The 20,082-nt window shown below is 55.6% G+C and overlaps 1 protein-coding gene across 1 annotated transcript; it reads left to right on the top strand.

Moving 5' to 3' along the window:
• Window positions 1-5,569: 5,569 nt before the first annotated feature.
• WNT2B (Wnt family member 2B) lies at window positions 5,570-19,873 on the top strand (the record flags this gene model as incomplete). Its single annotated transcript, XM_084220575.1, has 5 exons — window positions 5,570-5,733; window positions 15,999-16,219; window positions 17,729-18,006; window positions 18,369-18,633; window positions 19,644-19,873. The coding sequence occupies 5 exons, from the start codon at window positions 5,570-5,572 to the stop codon at window positions 19,871-19,873; spliced, it is 1,158 nt and encodes a 385-aa protein (XP_084076701.1).
• Window positions 19,874-20,082: the final 209 nt, after the last annotated feature.

Below are 20,082 nucleotides of genomic sequence, written 5' to 3'. Positions count from 1 at the left end.
CATAAGCGCAGTGGGTCACCTTTGCCCAGGTGGGTCACCTTTGCCCAGGATCCCCTCCACCCAGAGAAGGTGACCCCTGTGCCCAGGAGCTGATGGTGGGCTCATGACAGCAGCATTAAACCCTCATCTCTGTCAGGCACCCATCTGAGCCATGTCCCTGGCTCACAGCGTCCCCCTCACTATCAGCAGCGTAGGATAAGAAATTTGCCTCGCATTAGTGAAATGATTATTCTTAATACTCAGACACTGATCGTATTCCTGAGGAAAAGGAAACATAAATCCCTCCCTGCACTGACAGCAGCAGCCCGCATCCCTAGATAGGAGTGAGCTAATTAAACCTGGTCATTCCAGCCAAAGCCCAGCCAGCGTGTTTGTGCAAGATTTGTGGTCAAAGCACGTGAAGGATTTGGCCCAATTTCCCCATTTTCATTAATCACAGGGAAAATTCTCCACTTAGAAACAATCCTGGAGATATACCTGATAGGGCTTTTTTTCTCCCTTGGCCACTTCCCACTTGGCAGCAGGGATGAAGTTCTGCCTTTGCAAACATTTTGAAACCTGTTTCTGTTCCAATTCAGAATCACCCACCCCAAAGCTTTCCAGGTTATCTGTAAAATAAAACCTAGAGAAACTGATGGCTTGAAATGCTTCAAACTGATAAATTCAAAATACATTATTTTAACTGTAATTTTGGTTTGTGTTATAAAGCAGAGTGAAAATGTTAAAAACCACAGAAAATGGTTATAAAGCAGAAAATGTTAAAACCACAGAACAAATAGCATTTCAAAATGGGAAATGTTATTTTGAAATTGAAGAAATAGAATGTTTTTGCCCTGGGGACCACCTTCCCTTTCCTCCGAAGCTTGACCGAGTTTCATAAAACATTTGGAGTTTGATGTGCTGCGTTTTGGGGGGAACTGGGCTGTGTCTGCTGGGGAGGGTAAGGAGAAACTCCAGGAGTAAAGAAAACAGCTGGAATCCAGACAAGGTGCCCCGGTGCCACAGTGGGATCAGTCCCTCCAGCTAGGCTCCAGTGCTGGTTTAGGCTTGATGTTGGTGCCCCTGAGCCCCATTTTGGCTGTGTCCAGAGGAGGCAGAGCCCTGCAGGGGACGGCAGCTGCTCCGGATGAGGAGCAGGCAGCCTGTGCTGCTCCACTCCTGCAAAAACCCACCCCAAACCCTTCCCTGGTTATAAATAAAGCAGCCACTGACCTCGGAGATTAATCAGCGGGCCGGTGTGCCTGCGGGATGTCACGCCGTGTTTTTCCCCAGGCCTGCCGAGTGTCAGCGCGCCGGTGGCAGCGCGGCCGGGCAGACGGAGGGCGCGCCTCCCGCGCACGGCGCACCGGTGCCTCTCGGGATGATGGAAACCGGGGCTGCTCGGCGCACTCCGGGCATTTTTAGGTGTTATTGCACCATTTCTGGCCCTCGGTGACTGCCATGGCTAGCACAGCTGGATTCGGGGTGATCCGTCTGGACCTGGGTGCTCGGGCACACGGAGCTGCTCCGGCCCCTTGGTCTGGTGGGCAAGGAAGGGAGGGATGGAGCCAGGTCGGAGCTGGTCCACAGAGTGGGATGGATCTCGTGACAGGAAACCAGTTCCCTCCAGTGCACCACACCTGGCAAAGACCTCGGGAAAGCACAAAAGCTCCTGGTTGGAAACCCAGGTCTGACATCAGGATTTTAATTTCACTTATTGACTTTTACTCCTGCTTGCAGTTGAGCCTACAGCCTGATCCCCTTCCCATGTCTACCAGGCAGGAGCTGCTCAGCTCCAGCCGGGCACCAGTGGGAGGGACAGCGTCCCACAATGTCTGTGCCCCGATGGCAACAGAGCCTACAAAGGGTTACACACACCACATGGCTGCAAGGCCAGGCACTGCATGTCCACACAGCAATTCATCAATGAATCTGAGAAGGAACAGGGCAATTAACACTGGGAGCAGGGGATAGACTAACTAAGCACATGCTGTCACTCTGCTAACAGGGCTCCCTCGTGCCTGTTTGTTTGGCTTCTGTTTCTATGGAGGTGGGGGCCGTATCGAAGGGTCAGCTCATTGCTCTGGTTGTTTGTATCTATCCAAAATGCATTCTTACCATCTCAGAGCCCGAGTAGATAGCCAGGGGCTAAGTGGGGACTGCTCAGCCTTTGGGAGCAGCGCTCTTTTGGGGGATAGAAGAACACAGCCTTCCTACCACAGCCAAGCGCTGGAGTCACCAGGACTCAACACTTGCCTTTGCTGGACCAGGCACAGCTTGCAGAGGGCCCTGGGCTCCCATGGCCCTCATGCCCTAGTGCTGTCCCTCAGCAAGGAACCCCTTACCCACCCCAGAAAGGAGCCCCTACCCCGTATCCAGACAGCTGGAACTGCTCCTGAGCCTCCTCCTCGGCACAGTCTGGGGAACATGGGGGTCCAGGGCCAGCTCTGCCGGCTGCAGATACCCCAGCATGGAGCAGGACTGCCTGTCTCAAGTCACTGGTGCCACTTCACTGGTGCCACTGTACTGGGCAGTGACAATATCCAGCACTGTGTCCCCTGTGTGCTGCGGCTGGAGAGGAAATGAGCTCAACAGAGGCTGCGGTCCCAGCCCCTCACCAGCCCCTTCTCCACAAGTCCAGGAGCTTGGTCGAGCTGCATTATCAACCCCAAAATAAGTTCCCAATAAATACGTCTATAATAGGTCTTTGTTCCCCCAGAAAAAGGGCTTCCCATGAGGTGAACCAGCCTGGCACTGAGGGTTATCCCAGGACAGTGATTTTTCCCCTGGCCGTGATTATGCAAGGCTCGGAGCTATTCCTGGGGCTGCCACGTGAGAGGTGAGCTCTGAGCTCCTGTCTGGGAGGCACAGGCAGTGAGAGGTGAGCTCTGAGCTCCTGGTTGGGAGGCACAGGCAGTGAGAGGTGAGCTCTGAGCTCCTGGTAGGCACGGGCAGTGAGAGGTGAGCTCTGAGTTCCTGGTAGGCACGGGCAGTGAGAGGTGAGCTCTGAGCTCCTGGAGGGGAGGCACAGGCAGTGAGAGGTGAGCTCTGAGCTCCTGGTTGGGAGGCACAGGCAGTGAGAGGTGAGCTCTGAGCTCCTGGTTGGGAGGCACAGGCAGTGAGAGGTGAGCTCTGAGCTCCTGGCGGGGAGGCACGGCAGCAATCCCAACGCCACCTCTGCTCCCACCCAGCACCTGTGCCTGCACAATGACAGCAGGAACCCAGCTCAGGAGAGACAGCTGGAGATGGCACGGGCAGGTGACATCCCACTGCCTCCAGCAAAGATGGGGCAACTTCTGCAGAGAAGGGGGAATCTGGTACCCCTCCTTGGCTTGCAAACCCTGTGTGATGGTGCCTTGAGCACACTGCAGGCTGGACGCCACCCCTGAAGCAGCTCTTTGGAGTAGGGAATGCTACAGACCAGTCTTGCCCATGCATTTACTTACCCTGTTCTCCTCCTATTTAGGCATAGAGCTGACCATGGACTGTTCCTGTGCCCCTCGCCACAGCTCTGTGTGTGACACTGGGCCCTGCAGCAGATGCCCCAGTGTTCTGGCATGACCAGTCACCACCTTCAGCACCCAGAGTAAGTCTGTGGAATGACCTGCTAAGAAAATAGAGAGCCCGTTCCTTTGAAGTTAATGAATTGTGAAAGCCTTTGAAAGCAGAGCCTTGTTTATTTACTCACCAGAGCTCATGTGGATGAAGCACCCAGTCACCCTGAGCACTGCTAATTTGAATGGAAGATCAAACATGAGGCTCTGCCCCGTTGGAGGAGTGAGACCTGCCCTGGCCTCTTCACTGCCCAGTGCAGGGAGAGCCTCCTCCCAACCCGGGGCAGTCCATGGGCTGTCAGGTGGGTTTTGTGCCCAGCACCACATCACAGCCAAGACCTGCACATTCACATGAACATCGTGCTTGTCACCTCCTCCCTTTCCCTCCCCACGACAGCAGGACACTCAGGCTCCTGTCTTTGTGTAAAAACAACCCAGTAACAGAGAAAAGCCCACAAAACGGCCACAGCAGAACACCCAGCATTCTGCCCACTGTGATGGGTCTTCTAAACAAATTCACAGCTTTCCACAGTCTATAAATATCAGCCTTTTCAGTGCCACCACTCTGGGGATAAGCTGTAATGCAATATTCTGTGTGGGCACTCGGACAAAAGGACAGCACCCCACCAGCACCAGCTTTCTGTCACTGCAGTTTTCTGAAGTATAATTGGATTATAACCATGTGTGAGCTTCTAGCCCCTGTTTCTCTCAGGCTGGGGAAGTCTCTCTCTGATCTGAACAACAGGAATAGGAAGGAAAGAGCAGAATGAGCTGAGCTGGCTCGTGGGGAGGGGGCAGCTGAGGGCTCTGGCAATGGGGTTTAAAATCCCAATAATTAATCAGGTATATCACAAAAGTGCTGACAATAAGAAGTGATCAAAATGCCTGCTCGCCTCCATGGTGTGGAAGGACCAGCTAGGGAAGAGGGAACTGCCAGGCAAGGTTGGTCTTCACCAGCTGTCAGTCACCAGTTTTAGGGTGATGAAGGAAGGAAAGCTGAGAGCCCAGGGCAGCTCATCCACTAGCTCTCCCTGTCCCACAGCCACAGGTGACAGAGGCACGTAGAGAAGGGAGTGCAAAGGGCTGTGTCTGAGCTTGGACACTACACCCGATGGCGGCTCTCGCTGTGGCCAGCACCATACCAGGGAGTGAATGCCCGCTGTGTCCATGTCCCCAGACCGCTGCCTGCAGGTCCCCGGGCACCTGTGGGGTCTGCACCACCTCCGCCCCATGGCTGGGACCCTCCCGGCCGCCCCGCCAGCTCCTGGCAAGGCGATTTCCGTGCGCTGCCCGCTCCTGCCCGCACCGGGCGGACGCAGCGGCCGGCGGGGCGCGGAGCCCGGCGGGGCCCCGCGGAGCGCGGCTCACCCGCGGTTTCCCACCCGGCAGTGACACCTGGCGGGGGCGAGCGCGGGTGGAGCCGGCCCGGGCCCCCGCATCCCGCATCCCGCATCCCGCCGCGCCGCTAAGCCCCTTCCCCGGGCGGGGCCCGACGGGGCGACCGCGAGCGGCGGCTCCGCGGCGCATCCCCGCGGGTGCGGGCGCGGCGGTGGGAGCGGCCCCCGTGCGGGGCGGCGGCGGGGGCAGGAGCCCGGAGGGGGCTGTCCGACGTGCCCTCGGGGAGGCGGGGGTCGGTCCGGCCGGAGCGGCGGCTCCGCGTCTCTGACTCTGCCCAATGAGAGCCCGCAGCACGGCGGGCGCCGGCAATATTTGGCCGCGGCCCCCGCGCTCCCATCCCCAGAGCGCCCTCGCCCTCCGCTCAAGGACCTCCATGGCCCGGCCCGGCCCCGCCGCCCGTCCCGCGCCGCTCGGGGGGTGCGGGCCCCGCTGAGCTCCCCGCAGCCCCGCGGGGAGGGACCCCCCCGCCGCCCCCCGCGGCAGCATGAGCCCGGGCGCGGGGGCCCAGCCGGGGCTCGCTCAGCAGCGCGGAGCCGGCGGACGCGCCGCGGGGCCGTGACGGGCAGTGCCCCGAGGGGAGCGCGGGCAGGACCCCCTTCCCCGGTCATTTCTCCGTCTGGACCCCGCCCCGGAGAGATATGCTCAGCCCAAACCGCCTGGAAGCGTCTCCTGGGATTGCCGTGGCCCCCGGGCGTGCGGAGTGCGGAGCCTTCCCTCGGACCGCGGGCGCGGCCCCCCGGCTTTGCCTTCCCCTCGTCCTCCTCCTGCTCGCCCTGACGCCCCGCGCCGACTCCTCGTGGTGGTGAGTGAGTCCCCGCGACGGCGCCGCCGCCCCGACGGTCCCCGGGCCACCGCGGGCGGGGCGCGGCAGAGGGACGGGGATGGAGATAGGGATGAGAACGGGAATGGCCGGGAACGGGGACAGGGCGGGGACGTGGATGGGGAAGGGGACGGGGAGGACCGACTAGGGGACGGGGCAGCGCCGGAGGGAGCGCAGCGAGCCCCGCAGCGCCCGACGTGCGGCAGTGGGAGCCGGCGGGACCGGCCCGGCTGCGCGGGGTCCCCGCGGCTCCACCTGCGCTGCTCCGGCCGCGTCCGCGTCGAGCTCTCAGAGCAGAGCAGAGCGGCAGGCGGCGGCCGGACCGAACCCCGCCGGTACCGAGTCTTTCCCCGGGGCGCCGTCACGGGCCCCCCACGCCCCGAAAATGCCGCCGCTCCTTCCCTGGGGATGGGACTTGCCGCGGGGACCTCCGGTTCTGTCGGGCGGCCGAACCCCATGCGCTGCGACACCTCTGACAGCCTTCCCTCCCCGGACACGGCGAGGAGGAGGAGGAGGATGAGCCCCTGGGTTCGGTTTGGACGGGGGAGCGACAGCGGCTCTGATTCCCTGATCCGCCCTGACCCCGCCGCAGCTCCCATCCCTGCGGGCTGCCGGGCTCCCCGCGCAGTTATTTACTCTGCTCCTGGGAAGCAAAGAAAGTTGATGTCCCCCTTCCTTTAGATAAGATGAGGCTTTGTAAGAGACAGAAATGACGCCATAACAAAAACCTTCTGGAAATTAGTCCCCTCCTGCCCCGGTTCGTGTAACAATGAAAATTCATCTATGCAGAATGACAGCAATTAGGAAAACAAGGATCGAGAAGTTTTCCAAGTGACCCTGTGCTGTTTCAGTAGTTCAGCAACACTGGAGAAAAAAAATAGTTGGCTGCAGTAAAGTTCTCAGTGTCCCCCACCCTATAAAAGTCCTCTCTAATCTTGTGGAAAACAGTGTTTTCCATGCCAATCTCATCATCATTAACAGATCACGGTGGATGAGGCAAAACTTAATCAAATTCAACCCATCTGCCACTGAAGAAAAACGGTAGTTTCTGGAAATTTTCAGCTACCGTGGAGCACTCTGTAAGGGGCCGGGAGCACTCAATAGTCATGCAGATAGCACAAGTATTCCCGGTGCTTGAGAGCACGTCTGGGCCTGTGGCGGCCCTGGCCGGGCTGGCATCCCTAGGAGAGCGATTCCAGGGTGAGAAGGGCTGGTGGGAAAGCTGTGGGGCTAGGAGGGAGCGGGAGTTCAGGGGACAGGCTGCTCGGGCACCTGGTGGCAACCAAGCACAAAAGCAACTTCTTCAAGAGACCAAGAAATGCTTTGGGGGACAAATGGAAAGTAGAAAGAGCAAGGCTGTTCACAGCCATGCCCAGAGGAACTTTCCCGAAGCCTGGTCAGCTGAGAGGAGCTGGAATCAGTGGGAGAGAAAATGAGTCACTGTTGGGGAGTCTCAGGTTGATACAAGCACTGACCTGGCTTCCAGAGCCAGCTCTGCCCCAACCCAGCAGGGCAGGTGAAGGCAGGATTGCTTCTGCGGGCAAGGTGGGGTTGCTAAAATGCGAAAAGCTGAGGAGGGAAGGAAGGGACAGTGGAGAAGTTGAATTATTTCCATTATCACAGAGGCTGGAGAGAGAGAGGCTCGTTAGAACTGAGGAGTGGGTGCATGGGATAACATGGCTGGGAAGAAAGGAGGAATGGAGTAGTCACAGCATCATCTCCCCAGAGATGGGCAGTTCTGGTAACACACGTGGATGCTGCCTGAAGGGTGAAAATTCATTCTTCAGGAGGGTGTTAAAACCACCTATTTCCCCTCAGTACCCCGCTGCTCCCCAGCACGGCTCGCCGCGGTCTGCCCTCATTCCAAGCGCGTGTGGCTTCCCAGCAAGCGGGAGGAAAACCAGCCACGTTTAAAGCTCAGTAGCTGTGGCTTGTTTGGAGGAAGCTAGATTTAGCTCCCACAGCAGTTTGTGTTCTCAGCTTGCAGGCTGATCCCTGCTGGCAGCTCGAGGGGAGAGGAGAGCAGGGCGGCCCAGGGGAGCTGTGCTGGGAGCTGGGCAGCCCCAGGCAGCCCCACCACGCCTTTGGACATTGTCACCAAGCAGTGTTGGTCCCAAGGATCTCAAATACATGACTTTTAAAACAAAAACAATTAGAAATTGAATATATTAAACTCTTAAAGTTCACACTTTCAATTGAGCTTTCTCTTCTGGAAAGAAAAGCATTCCTAAGAAAAGCCTAAATTGAACTGAGCGCTGTTTGCTGGACGTGTCAGTCCTGATAAAATAGCGTGTTTAGATGAAATTGTGTTTTACTGAAAATGGTTTCAACCAGCTGTGGTTTGGGAAAAAACTTATTCAGGGATTTGCATAGGTTTCCAAGCACATCTTCAGCACCACTGATATTACAGTAAATACATTTGGTGGTGCATCATCCTTCATTATTTTAATCATTATTGCCAAATTCTTCTAGGGATTCGCACACAATAAACTTGGGGAACTAGAGGAAATGCTTCTCATTTTCAGAGTCAACTTTTTAAGTAGTTTAATAGGAAAAATTGGGTCTCCTCTGATCACAGTACATGGAAAGGAAATATCAACCAAATGTTTCTTCTAAACAACTGCAAATTATTAATTTTCAGTGACGTCAGGCATGGCCCAACCGCTTCACATAAACGCCAGGAATTGGTGAACTTTGGCATCCAAAAGAGTGGCTGTGGGTGGGTGTGTGTGCGTGTGCACGTGCTCAGAGCACGGGCAGAGGGGACAGGTTGGGGACAGTGTGGTTTTGGCCTGTGTGGTTGCGGCCGGGCTCTGTGACTAACAGTGACAGCAGGGTGGCTGTGGCTGTGGGGAGCAGCACCCTTGCACAAATGCTTCCAAACTCCGAAGTGTTACTTAGCAACAAAATACCAGCTGAAACACAGACAGAAATTAGGAAGGAATGCAACGGGAAAATCCCTAAATCCCGTTTACACTTGCGTGCACTGGCAGGGAGAGCAGCATCGTCTGGGGGATGGCGCTGGCAGGGCTGTGCCCCGCGCCGCCAGAGCCCGCCGGGCCCCGAAAGCGGCCTCCGAAATTCCTTGGGAAAGATTTGGGAGATTAGACAAATGTTGCTTATAAACATAAACTGTGCAATAAACAAACTTGTTGTAAATAACTAAGTAGAGTTTACTCGCTGTTGAGAGCCCGGCGAGCCGTTCTGGTGTGGAAAGCCATTCTAAAATTAAAGGTTTGGTTAAAGAGAAATGTACACAAAGCCCTGCATACCCCCCTGCATCCCACCCTCACACACACCCACTCTCCTGTAACCCCCACAGCCCCCCCCCCAGCTCCCCAGCACACCAAATCCTTGTTAGCTAACTTGTTTATTGCTAACCACAGCCCTTGGAAACTACAAATATTTAATTTCATTTGGCATTGGAACAGATGGGAGGCATCAGGCTCCCAAAGAGATAAAACAAATCTGTGGAAGGAAGAGGATTGCAAGTTTGGGTGTGGGTTGGAGAGCGTGTGGGAGCCTGGCAACCACATGGGGCTACCCATGGTGCTGTCAGGATACAGGGGCTCCCAGAGAGCTGCTGCATCCTGGGGTGTGATGCACACATGGGGATTGTGAGGGATGACCAGTCCAGAGTCAGGCAGTCATCGTGGTCCAGCTCCCTTCCTTGGCCAGGGAAGGAGGGCTACGGTTATGGGCATGGAAAACATACCACGGGCAAATCACGAAGCAGGAGTGCCCGTGGCTCCCTCCCACTGCAGATGGAGAAGGAGGCATTCCCACCAGGATGGGCTGTTGGCTGTGCTCTCCTCCAGGATTTGCCTGCATTCCCACTGAGACCCTAGTGCTGTCCGTGGTCCAGCTGCAGTGGATGGGCAGTGGGAGTGATGGAAAAATGGAGCCACACGTATGTGTGGATACAGGGTATAGGAGAGAGAGGCTCATTTAAGCAGGCATCATACTAAGGTGTGTGGGAGGGGAAATAGCATCAATAGGAATGTTTGAAATCAAGCCAAGGGAAAGACAGCTGCGTGGAGGAGCTGCACAGCCCGCGTGTAACCCTCTGGGGGGGTGCTGCTCCTCCCCTCCGTGCCAGCCTCAGCTGGGCAGACCCTCAGCAGCCCCCGGGGGCTTTGCTCACAGAGGGTCTGGCAGGCTGTGGGGGGCTCCACGGGCTGGGTGTCCATAGCTGTGATCCCAGCCTGTGCCCTGCAGGAGCCTCTGCCCCCAGTGCTTCTGCTGCCCAGCAGCTCATCACCCTTTCAGTCTTGGCGCTGCTGCAGGCGCAATACAGAATCATGGAATCACAGAATGCGTTTGAGGGGACCTTAAAGCATCCAATTCCAGCCCCTTTGCCTTGGGCAGGGCCAGGGACAAAGCTCCAGGAGCGTAGCTTGCCACCTCCGAGGGGAGAGGACGTGCAGCCCTCGGGACGCGGCGATCCGCGGGCGCTGTCGTTTGTTGTTGCAGAGCGCTCTGCATGGCAATAAAAGCGGGAGGTCAGTGACCAGGAAGTCTTTATCCTGAGGCGCTCCACAGCCCCGGCTGTCCAGGCAGCCATGCTGTGAAAAATAAGTTTTAAAGTAATGTCAGACTGATGGAGAATGAACCCCGTGGCCTTTGCAGCAGCCCTGGTGTTCTTGGTTGGGGTGGATGGAACAGATGGGTTCTCTCAGTCACTCTGAGCAGTTATAATAATCCTAACTGTGCTGCTCAGTCCATTTTTCATTAGGGTCACTTTCACCTATGGGAAATCTTTCTCAGAAAGAAATGTAGAAGGAAAAAATCCTTCTGTTCTTCCAAACTCATTAGCTTTTGCGATTACCAAAAGTGATTTCAGCAGCGCCATGAGGAGATCTGTGCTGGGCCAGAGCCCGTGGAAACGCAGCTTCTTCTTGGAGCAGCTCACACCCAACACACAGGATGTGCCATGGAAAAGAGAATTCTACATCCAACTTTAGCACCGGAGGCTGTCTTACCTCCCCACCTTTTAGCAAAGGACTTTGAGATCTGGGGAGAAAAAAAATAGTTCTTAAGGGTAAAGTATATTTTTAATGAGCAATTATTTTGTATTCATGCACCAGCAACAATGTCCCTGAGGAACAGCTTTTCCCCCGTGCTGACCAAAGTTTTCAGACCTCAGTTTTCAGGTTACTGTTATGCAAGATGCCAACAGCAAAATCTCCCACATCTGCCCAGGGGACAACAAACTGCAGCACTCATCTGCTCCATCTCCCCAGCACCACAGAGTTTCAGTCCTCCTCACAGAAACTACATCCCAAAGACTGCACAGGATGCAGGAAAACCACAGAGGGGGGGCTCTGAGCAGGATCTGAAGGCAGGCGACTTTAAAAGAGGGATGCACAAGAAAGAGAAAGACAGTGCAGAAAATAAAAAATGTTCCCTGAGTGGGACTGGTAGTGGCTCAGCATTATGATATTAAAAATTATTGAAGTGAGACTAAGGCTCTCAACATGCAGAGTAGTGGCTGTAAGTGAGGAAATTAGGACTATTAATCACTCAAAGGTGCTAACAATTCCAGCAGGCCAGGATGGCCCTGTTCCCAGTGGGGCTTAATAAAATACTCAGGGTTTATAATACTAAAATAATATCTCAGATGTTTATAGCACCTTGCAACCCAAACTGCTTGGCAGTTGGCTGTAAATTGTCTGCCACAGCAGGGAGAGCAGAGGAAGGAAGGTGCAGCATCCTTGGGAAGTATGCAAAGAACTCAAGGAGGTGAAATGCTGCCAGGCATGATGGAATTTGCTCTTTAGCAGGCAAAGAGGCAGGGATGTTGGATTTGATCCTATCTGCACAAGCTGTCTCCAATAGCTGCCTAGGGCTTTCCAGCCTCCAAAATACAGATTTCATGAGGATCCAGTGGGATGGGAAGAGAAAAGAAGCCAGGGTAGTTACAGAGCAATGGGGAACTGAATCACTCTTCCCAGGAAATGGACTCCAACAGCCTCTGGTGCCACCAAGAAGCCAGACCATGTTCTCTTCTCAGCCTCAGAGCTCTCAGCAGACCTCAGAGACTGTCCAGAACCCCTGGGAGCAGCTGGGGGTAAAGCTGTGACAGTGGTTTTAGTTAAGCTTAGCTTCTATTAATCTAATTTAAACCTGTGCTTTTAATGGTATTGGTGCAACCCGCAATGGGATTTTATGACATTTCAAGCAGCTGTTTTAATTCAGAGCACTAAAATGTTGATTTATCTGAGAATGGCAATTCTAAAGATTTCACTTTTAAAATCAAGTCGTGTTCAAATAGGTTTTCCAATGCATTATGAAATGGTGAAAAATCAAGCCTTAGCTAAAGCAGCATCTAGTATAAATTTCATTGGGAACTGAATTAGGGCACTCACTCACTTTGCAGGAACACCTTGGTATGACGGAAGAGCAACAGGAGGACAGTTTCTGATTCCACGTAATTTTATGAATTCCCATTAAATTGATTTCTTTCCTCAAAACATCATTTTCCAAGAGACATTTCCCAGCGGATCTCTCGGGAGGAGCTGTTCAGACTGTCACCTGAGCAGAGGCAGAGGCCCCACGAGGGCCACAGGAGCTGCGGGCTGGTGTGGGAAGCGCCGAGCTGCGGAGGGAGCTAGCACAGCCCGCACGCCACCAGCTAATAGATGCGTCTGCCTCTGATTTGCATGTTTATCTTAGAAGCAATTTAGGTTTCTCCTTGTTTACAAGAGCCAAAGTCAGCAGACTCTCCACAAGAACAACAGCTTGGAGGCAGCGCGTGACGGGTGTCTCCTGTTCCACTCGCGGGTCCGGGATGGGCTCTGCATGCAGCCCTGCAGCTCGCAGGGACAGCAGGGCTTCACCTCGCAGCCTGAAGAAGCACCTGTCCTAGGAAAACAAGGTCTCCATCCCCCGCTGTTGTTGGTGCCTTGCGAGAAGCAGGGATGGCAGGGCGGGGGAGGCAGCGCAGTTCCCACAGCACGGCCCCGCACAGCCGGCTCCCGGGAAAATGGGAAATGCAACTCGGACAAGCTCGGGATTGCACACTGATGGGCAGAGGTGACACTGCAGCACCGCACAGCCCAGGGGGGTCAGAGGGATTGTGCCAGCCCCTCTGCACCCAAGCTGGACAAACAGCTCTGCACTTGGTGAAGGGCGATGCCAGGGCTTCGCACACCCTCGGAGGCAGCAGCATATGGAACCCTGTTGGGCAGGGTGGGGGATTGTTATCCCCACATGCACTTAATTATCCACTCCCTTCTTCCCTGCCTCCCAGCTCCTTCTCACTGCAGGCTGCCCAGCTCCTGCTCCTGCCTCTCTCCTCCCAGCCCTGAAGTCCAGGCCTGAGCAGCCTTCAGCATCAGGAGAAGTAATCTCTCACAGAGTTTTCTGCACTCAGGGCTTGGGTTTTGTGGGGCTTTTTTAGCTAGAAAATGCAGATTACCCCAGAGTACGGTGCTGCAGAAGTGTCCCACTTCCAGCACAGCTTCATTTGTTTGGAAATGAAGTTCTGATAAGGCAGCTGGGGACTTCTCAGAATATCCATTGTCTTTCCCATTGCAGTATTTTTAAAATGTCACAGATTTTGAGAAACAAAATTGGAAGGGATGCTTTCTTCTATCCAAAACAAATGTTTGGGTTTTTTCCCTCCCAAAAGTCTGCTTGGCAGAATTTTCTGATATTCCTCATCTTGCTCCATTTCAGAGTAACTGAACTCTACTGGAGCATTTCTCACCAAGTTGGAGCTTTCGTCTTTGCCGAGACAACCACAGCCTTTCCAGGTCATGGGAGGAATTTTCCCTTTAGTTGTGTGTTAGATTTCAGTACATAAACTCTGATGGAGTCCTGTAGGTGCTGTGTGAATGTGCTGCCACAGGCAAAGGGACATGCAGCCACTGACCCTGGCCCTTGTGGGATGCACATGCCGAGCTGCTACTGCGGCAGTTGGTGCCCTTCGCTCTGCTCTCCCTCCACTTTCTCCTGCTGATAATGTTTGCTCTGATCTGGGTATTTGGCAGGAGAATTAAGGAGAAGTAATTAGCTTCCAGTGTGAAAAAGGGAGTGCCTGGTGTTTATCTTGTCTGGAGGGTTTCCCTTGATCTCGGTCTCCCAGGGGATGTGTTAGTGCTTTATCCATCACTCTCCAGCCTCAGAGGCAGCTCTGCTGCCAGCTGCTGTGTCCCAGCCCACTCGCAGCCCACTACTGGGACTGGAGACCAGTGCCCCAGCCCCACAAGGTCCCTGGGGAGGTGGCCCATCACAGAACATTTTACCTTTTCCAGCATCACTTTTCTCCAGCAAAGAGGGGCTTTGGCTACTTCTGAACTTCCATCGTGCAACCTGCTGCCTCCCAGCATCTCATCACTGCCTTGCCAGCACAGGCAGGGGTAAGCCAGCCATCCCCATCCTTGCTGGGCAGAATGAATTTAGGGCTGGGGACCTGACCATGGCTCTGGGAAGGAATTCTGCAGTCCCACTGGATGTCACCATGCCACCATCCAGCTGGTGGGATGCTCCTCTGCCCTGCTCCCCGTGGGAAGGAAGGGGCTGCTCTCAGAGTCTGGCACAAGCAAGGCAGTGAAACATCCCCAGTCAGCAGTGCTTGAGGAGCTCCTGTTGGCTTTTCTTTCCCAAACAGCTTCTGCCACTCCCCTGTTCCTCTGCTTCAGGATGAAAGGCTGGTGAGCATGCCTGTGACAATAAAGCTCACTGCCCCTTGGAGTCTGGGTTTGCAAAGCCATGGGGAGCTGGGTTTATTATCCTCAGCTCCAGCCCGAGATGAACTTGTGCTTCTGCCAGCATTTAAACAAAATATTTTAAAAGAGGGAGCAGATCCCATTGCTTTCTGTGCTTGCAGGGCTTTCCTGAGCCTGGGAGCTCTCTCTGGGGTGGATAGAACTGAGAGAACGTGTCCAGAGACAGACAATGAAATATTGTCCAAGCTTATTGCTTTTTATTATTACTGAAGGAAGGTTTTTGCTTCCAGTCTGGGGGTTAGAAAAAATCTGAATATCACCCAAACCTCATCCCTTCCGGCCAGAATCCCAGCTCTGTGCTCTGCAGCAAAAATCATCCTCAAGCACAAGCAGCCAGAGGGGTGAGCGGGTGGTGCAGGCGGGAGCCGACTGGGATGGAAAATTCCACGTTGCTGCCATTGTCCGAGATGGGGAGAGTGCGGGGCAGAGCTCAGGTCCCTCCCCCGTGGCTGTGGAAAGCTGCCCATGGGCTCAGCCAGGCTCTGGCAGGCTGCTCTTTGTGCCCTGTCTGTCTGCTCTGAGTTCCTGCTCTCTCCCCACTGCTGCAGGGAGGGGAGCAGGATACAGGTGGGATACAGGCAAGATAGGAGCCACAGCATAGTTCTGCCAGTTATGGAGCTTCAGGGCACGAGAGTAAATGTCCAGGAGATGCACAAGGAGAAATCGACAGCTGGGGGATAACAGTGTGGGTGAGGAGTGCAGCACCCACTGGTGCAGCCTGCTCCTCTTCCTCCCTCACCTGCGCATGCCACAGGTGTCTGTGCCGTGGACATTCCTGACAAATGCAGTCAGGAGAAAGGGCAGAGGCTGCAGGAGCCACCCTGGGCTGAGCTGGGCTCCATCCTGCTGTGCTCAGCAGGGCTGGGCGACAGCGCGGGGCTGGCATGTTGGGAAGAGGCTGGGAGGGAGGTTTTGCACATCAGCAAGTTTCTCTGCTGCTGCCCCAGGAGCTGACACAGGCCAGGCTTATGGGAGACATCTCATGACTCACAGAACCCAGAGCTGACTGTCTGCTGGGGAAGATGGGCTCCACAGACTCCCTGCTCTTTCCTGCAGTGATGCACACACTGAGAAATTCTCTGCCTGCTCCTGGCTCATGCATCTTGGGATTACTTTATTAAACAAAAAGGCTCATTGTGCTCTGTAACTTCCTCCTGAGGGGTAGTGGAGGGGCAGCTCTGATCTCTGCTCTCAGTGACCAGGGACAGGAACCAAGGCAATGCCTGGAGCTGTGTCAGGGGAGGTTTAGGCTGGATATCAGGAAAAGGTTCTTCCAGAAGGTGGTTGGGCACCAAACAGGCTCCCCGGTGCAGTGGTCGTGGCCCCAAGGCTGCCAGAGCTCAGGAAGTATTTAGCCAATACTCTCAGTCACAGGGTGGGATTTTGGGGGTGTCCTGTACAGGGCCAGGAGTCAGACTGGATGATCCTTGTGGGTCCCATCCCACTCAGGGTATTCAGTGATGCTGTCACTCCTCTGCAGGCAGGGCAGTAACGTGGCACTGCTCTCTCCCGCAGGTACATCGGGGCACTGGGCGCGAGGGTGATCTGTGACAACATCCCCGGGCTGGTGAACAAGCAGCGACAGCTCTGCCAGAGGTACCCTGACATCATGCAGTCAGTTGGGGAGGGAGCCAAGGAGTGGATCCGGGAGTGCCAGCACCAATTCCGGCACCACCGCTGGAACTGCAGCACCCTGGACCGCGACCACACCGTCTTCGGCCGGGTCATGCTGCGAAGTAGGTGCTGCCCTGTCTCCTTCCCACCACCGTGAGACTTCTCTTCCTGGGAGAGTCTCTCCTCCCACTGGGCTGCCATGCCCGGTGGCTTGGATTACTCCCTGAGGAGAGCTTTGCCTTTCCTTGTAAATTAATCAAGTAGTAATGGGAGCAGAGCAGTCCGTTTGGAATAGCTGCACCAGATGAGATGGAGCAGGGGGAGCACTGGGGGAGAAGGGGGAAGGAGGAGACACCTCCAGAGAACAGGCGCATATGTAAACAGTAATGGGATATATAAATATTTGGAGAGCGGGGTTGGCCAGGACTCAGCAATTCACGTGGGAACTGGCTGTTCCCTCGCATGGCAAGGGAGGCAAGGCACAGATGCAGCTCCAGTCCCTGCTTCAGGCTCTGAGGTGGAGGAGGACCATGGCTATGGGGCAGGTGCCAGCCCTGCACAAAGGGCTGGGCATGGCCTGATGGGAGACACCTTCCCCCTCCAGGTGAGGGACAGATACAACACAAGCAGGGATACACCCAGGAAAGGTACCCAAGGAGCAGAGAGGAAAGGCACAATGGGGACAGGGGCGGGGCACTTCCAGAGCAGGAGCAGCATCATGGGCTCAGCTGCCCTGGGAGTGCTCTGGGAGCAAACGGGAGCCAGCACAAGCCCTGGCCCAGGCAGCAGCACTGCAGGACAGATGCTGCTGCATCCCATGACGTGCTGGGAGCATCCAGCCATGTGGCCCCCAAATCAAAAGCGGCTGGAAGAGTCTTTCCACTCCCAGCTTGTATGGAGGACACGTGAGTGCCACAGAAGGAGCCGGTGAGTGGGGAGCTTGCTCCTAGCTGGCAGGGGGATGGAGCAGCTGCCCATGGGGTGGACAAGCAGCAGAGCCACAAGCCAAATGCCTGACCCAGCTGGAGGAAGGGGACTGGAATGCTGAATGCAGCATTCACCCGCCATGCTGCAGCCTGCCTGCTCAGCCTCTCTGTTCCCATCACAGCACCTTTTCTCCTGCTTGCATCCTCTCCTGGCAAAGGATGCGGAATGATGAAAGCTCCTCGCCACAGCCCCATCCTGCGAGGCCCAAAGAGAGCTCTGCTGCCTTTGAAGTTGCTTTCAAAGGCTCTCAAAATGAAGACTAACATGGTTTTGATTTGCAGCTTCTTTTACAGCATTATAAAACCAGCTGCGAACTTGAACCAGAGACACAGAATAGCAGCAGCAAGCTGTGCTGCGTGGGAGGAGCTGCACCCAGCCTGAGGGAGGGAGGGAGGGAGGGAGGGAGGGCAGCAGCCCTGGCCCGAGGGTGCTGGCTGCTCTCACCGCCCATGGGCATGTACCCTGAGCACTGCAATCAGTCTGAAGGGCTCCAGGGCAGCCGAGGCTAGACACTGTGGTCAGCAGAGATGGCTGAGCTTGGCTTACAGGATGGTCTCGCTCCCCAGGGCCCGGTTCATGGGCTGCAGGCACTTGGCACAGCCTGGCACGCTCACTCCCCATTGCTGTCTCTCTCCCCGCGGCAGGCAGCAGGGAGGCCGCCTTCGTCTACGCCATCTCCTCGGCCGGGGTGGTCTATGCCATCACGCGGGCGTGCAGCCAGGGCGACCTCAAGGTCTGCAGCTGTGACCCGCTCAAGAGGGGCCGCTCCAAGGACGAGCGCGGGGAGTTCGACTGGGGCGGCTGCAGCGACAACATCAACTACGGGATCCGCTTTGCCAAAGCCTTTGTGGATGCCAAGGAGAAAAAAGTGAAGGATGCCCGGGCGCTGATGAATCTGCACAACAACCGCTGCGGGAGGATGGTGAGTGCAGCCCCTGCAGCAGAGCCCAGTCCTCTGGGACCTTCTGGAGGGGACTGGGCAGCCAGAACAGCTTGGCCAGAGAAACGGGACCTTGGGCATCTTTGGAGGGCAGTTCCTGCTGTGGATAAGGCTGCATGCTGCCCTGCCTTGCCCTAGGGAGTGGCAGGACCTCACTCACCTTTGCCTCCTGTGTCCTTGCTGATGTTGGCATTGGTGACCTCCATACACAGCCCCCTTCTCCCATTAGCAGCCCCATCCCACACAGCCCGGGGCTGGTAAGCTGCACCAAGAATGAGTAGACACTGCTGCAGTATCTGATGCCCAGCATGACCACTGGTCCCTACCCATCTCTCTTCCCACAGGCTGTGAAGCGCTTCCTGAAGCTGGAGTGCAAATGCCACGGGGTCAGCGGCTCCTGCACACTAAGGACTTGTTGGCTGGCAATGTCAGATTTTCGAAAAACAGGGGATTACCTAAGGAAGAAATACAATGGAGCCATCCAGGTGACGATGAATCAGGATGGCACTGGCTTTACAGTGGCCAACAAGAACTTCAGGAAGCCCACAAAAACAGATCTGGTGTATTTTGAGAACTCACCTGATTATTGCGTGATGGACAAGTCAGCAGGTAAAACCTGGAGCTCCAGTCACTGCCCAAAAGCATCTCTTCCTCCCTCCCCAACAGGCCAGCAGTCCCAGCTAGCCCAGCTCCTCCACTCAACCCCAGTCTTTGGAGAGGGGGTTACCCAGACCCAAGAGTCCCCACAGCACCCTGCACCTGCACAGGCAGGACTGTGTTTGTCTAAAATTCCCAGGCTTTACACCAAGGCCCCAAACCCCTCAGGCTTCTGGTCATCACAGAAGTGGAGTGTATCCTCAGAGCCCATCTTCTGCAGAGCAAAGCTCCCTTGAACAGGCAACAAAGAGCTTGTTCCATGCACAGGCTGTTCCTCTGAACACAGCCCGAGGTTGGGATGAGAGCGGGCAAGAGGCATCAGGGCTGCTGGACTCCTGCAGAGATGATCAATGGTTTCTCAGCCTGGAGCTTTCCCAGTTTAGTTTGCAGCAGCCATGAGAGTTCAGTAGGGAGCACATGGTTCTGCCATCCTCAGCCTAAGCAGAGAGGCCATTCTGAGCTTTGCCAGCTGCAAAACCTGGCTCGGTGGGCACACACTGCTCCAGGTGTTCCCCAAGGCACAGAGGGGCTGCAGAGAGCTCATCCCTGTCCCCTACTGCTCTTGTGCTCTGGCAGCAGCAAACACAGGCTCTAGCAGTGGGCACGGGAAGGGGGCCATGCAGATCGCCATAGAAACCCAGAAGGTTTTGGGTTGAAAGGGATGTGAAAGATCATCTCATTCCAACCCTCCATCACAGTGGACATGAGAGACACCAAAGCTGCATCGCTGGCTGAACTTGTGGCATCCCATGTCCATAAAGCACAGCAGGCTTCGAAGTGGTGCCTTTGGAGACCCCACTGCAGCACGTGCTGTGACAGGAACAATGGGATTTCCCCACCAAGGGTCCCCACTGCAGATGGAGATGCCCAGTGTCCCCAGTAACCCCTGGGGTGGGTGGGTGGGCGGGGAAGTGCTGGAAGAAGGGATTAGAGCAGCCTGACGTGCTCTCCTTCCCCCGCAGGCTCCCTGGGCACGGCGGGCCGGGTGTGCAGCAAGGCGTCCCGCGGCACGGACGGCTGCGAGGTGATGTGCTGCGGCCGGGGCTACGACACCACGCGCGTCACCCGCGTCACCAAGTGCGAGTGCAAGTTCCACTGGTGCTGCGCTGTGCGCTGCAAGGAGTGCGAGGACACTGTGGACGTGCACACGTGTAAAGCGCCCAAACGGGCCGAGTGGTTGGACCAGACCTGACGAGACGGGAGCACTGAGGGAAGAAGCCACTGCCCCCCCTCCCTGCAATTTTTTTTAAACCCCTGTGCCCTGAGGGCCGTGATGTTCTGGGAGCTGTAGTTCAACTGCATGGCTTTTATTTAATTAATTCTACAAAGCACTAAGGAAAGGAGGTTCCCAGGAGGTACTGTGGGCCCTTCAATGTGCTCAGCAAAACTAATCCCCGACCT

This window comes from Fringilla coelebs (genome assembly GCF_963513975.1).
Source record: "Fringilla coelebs genome assembly, chromosome: 23".
Classification (NCBI taxonomy): Eukaryota; Metazoa; Chordata; class Aves; order Passeriformes; family Fringillidae; genus Fringilla; species Fringilla coelebs.
The sequence above is the reverse complement of the archived record's forward strand: the minus strand, read 5'-3'. Positions and strand labels throughout refer to the sequence as shown.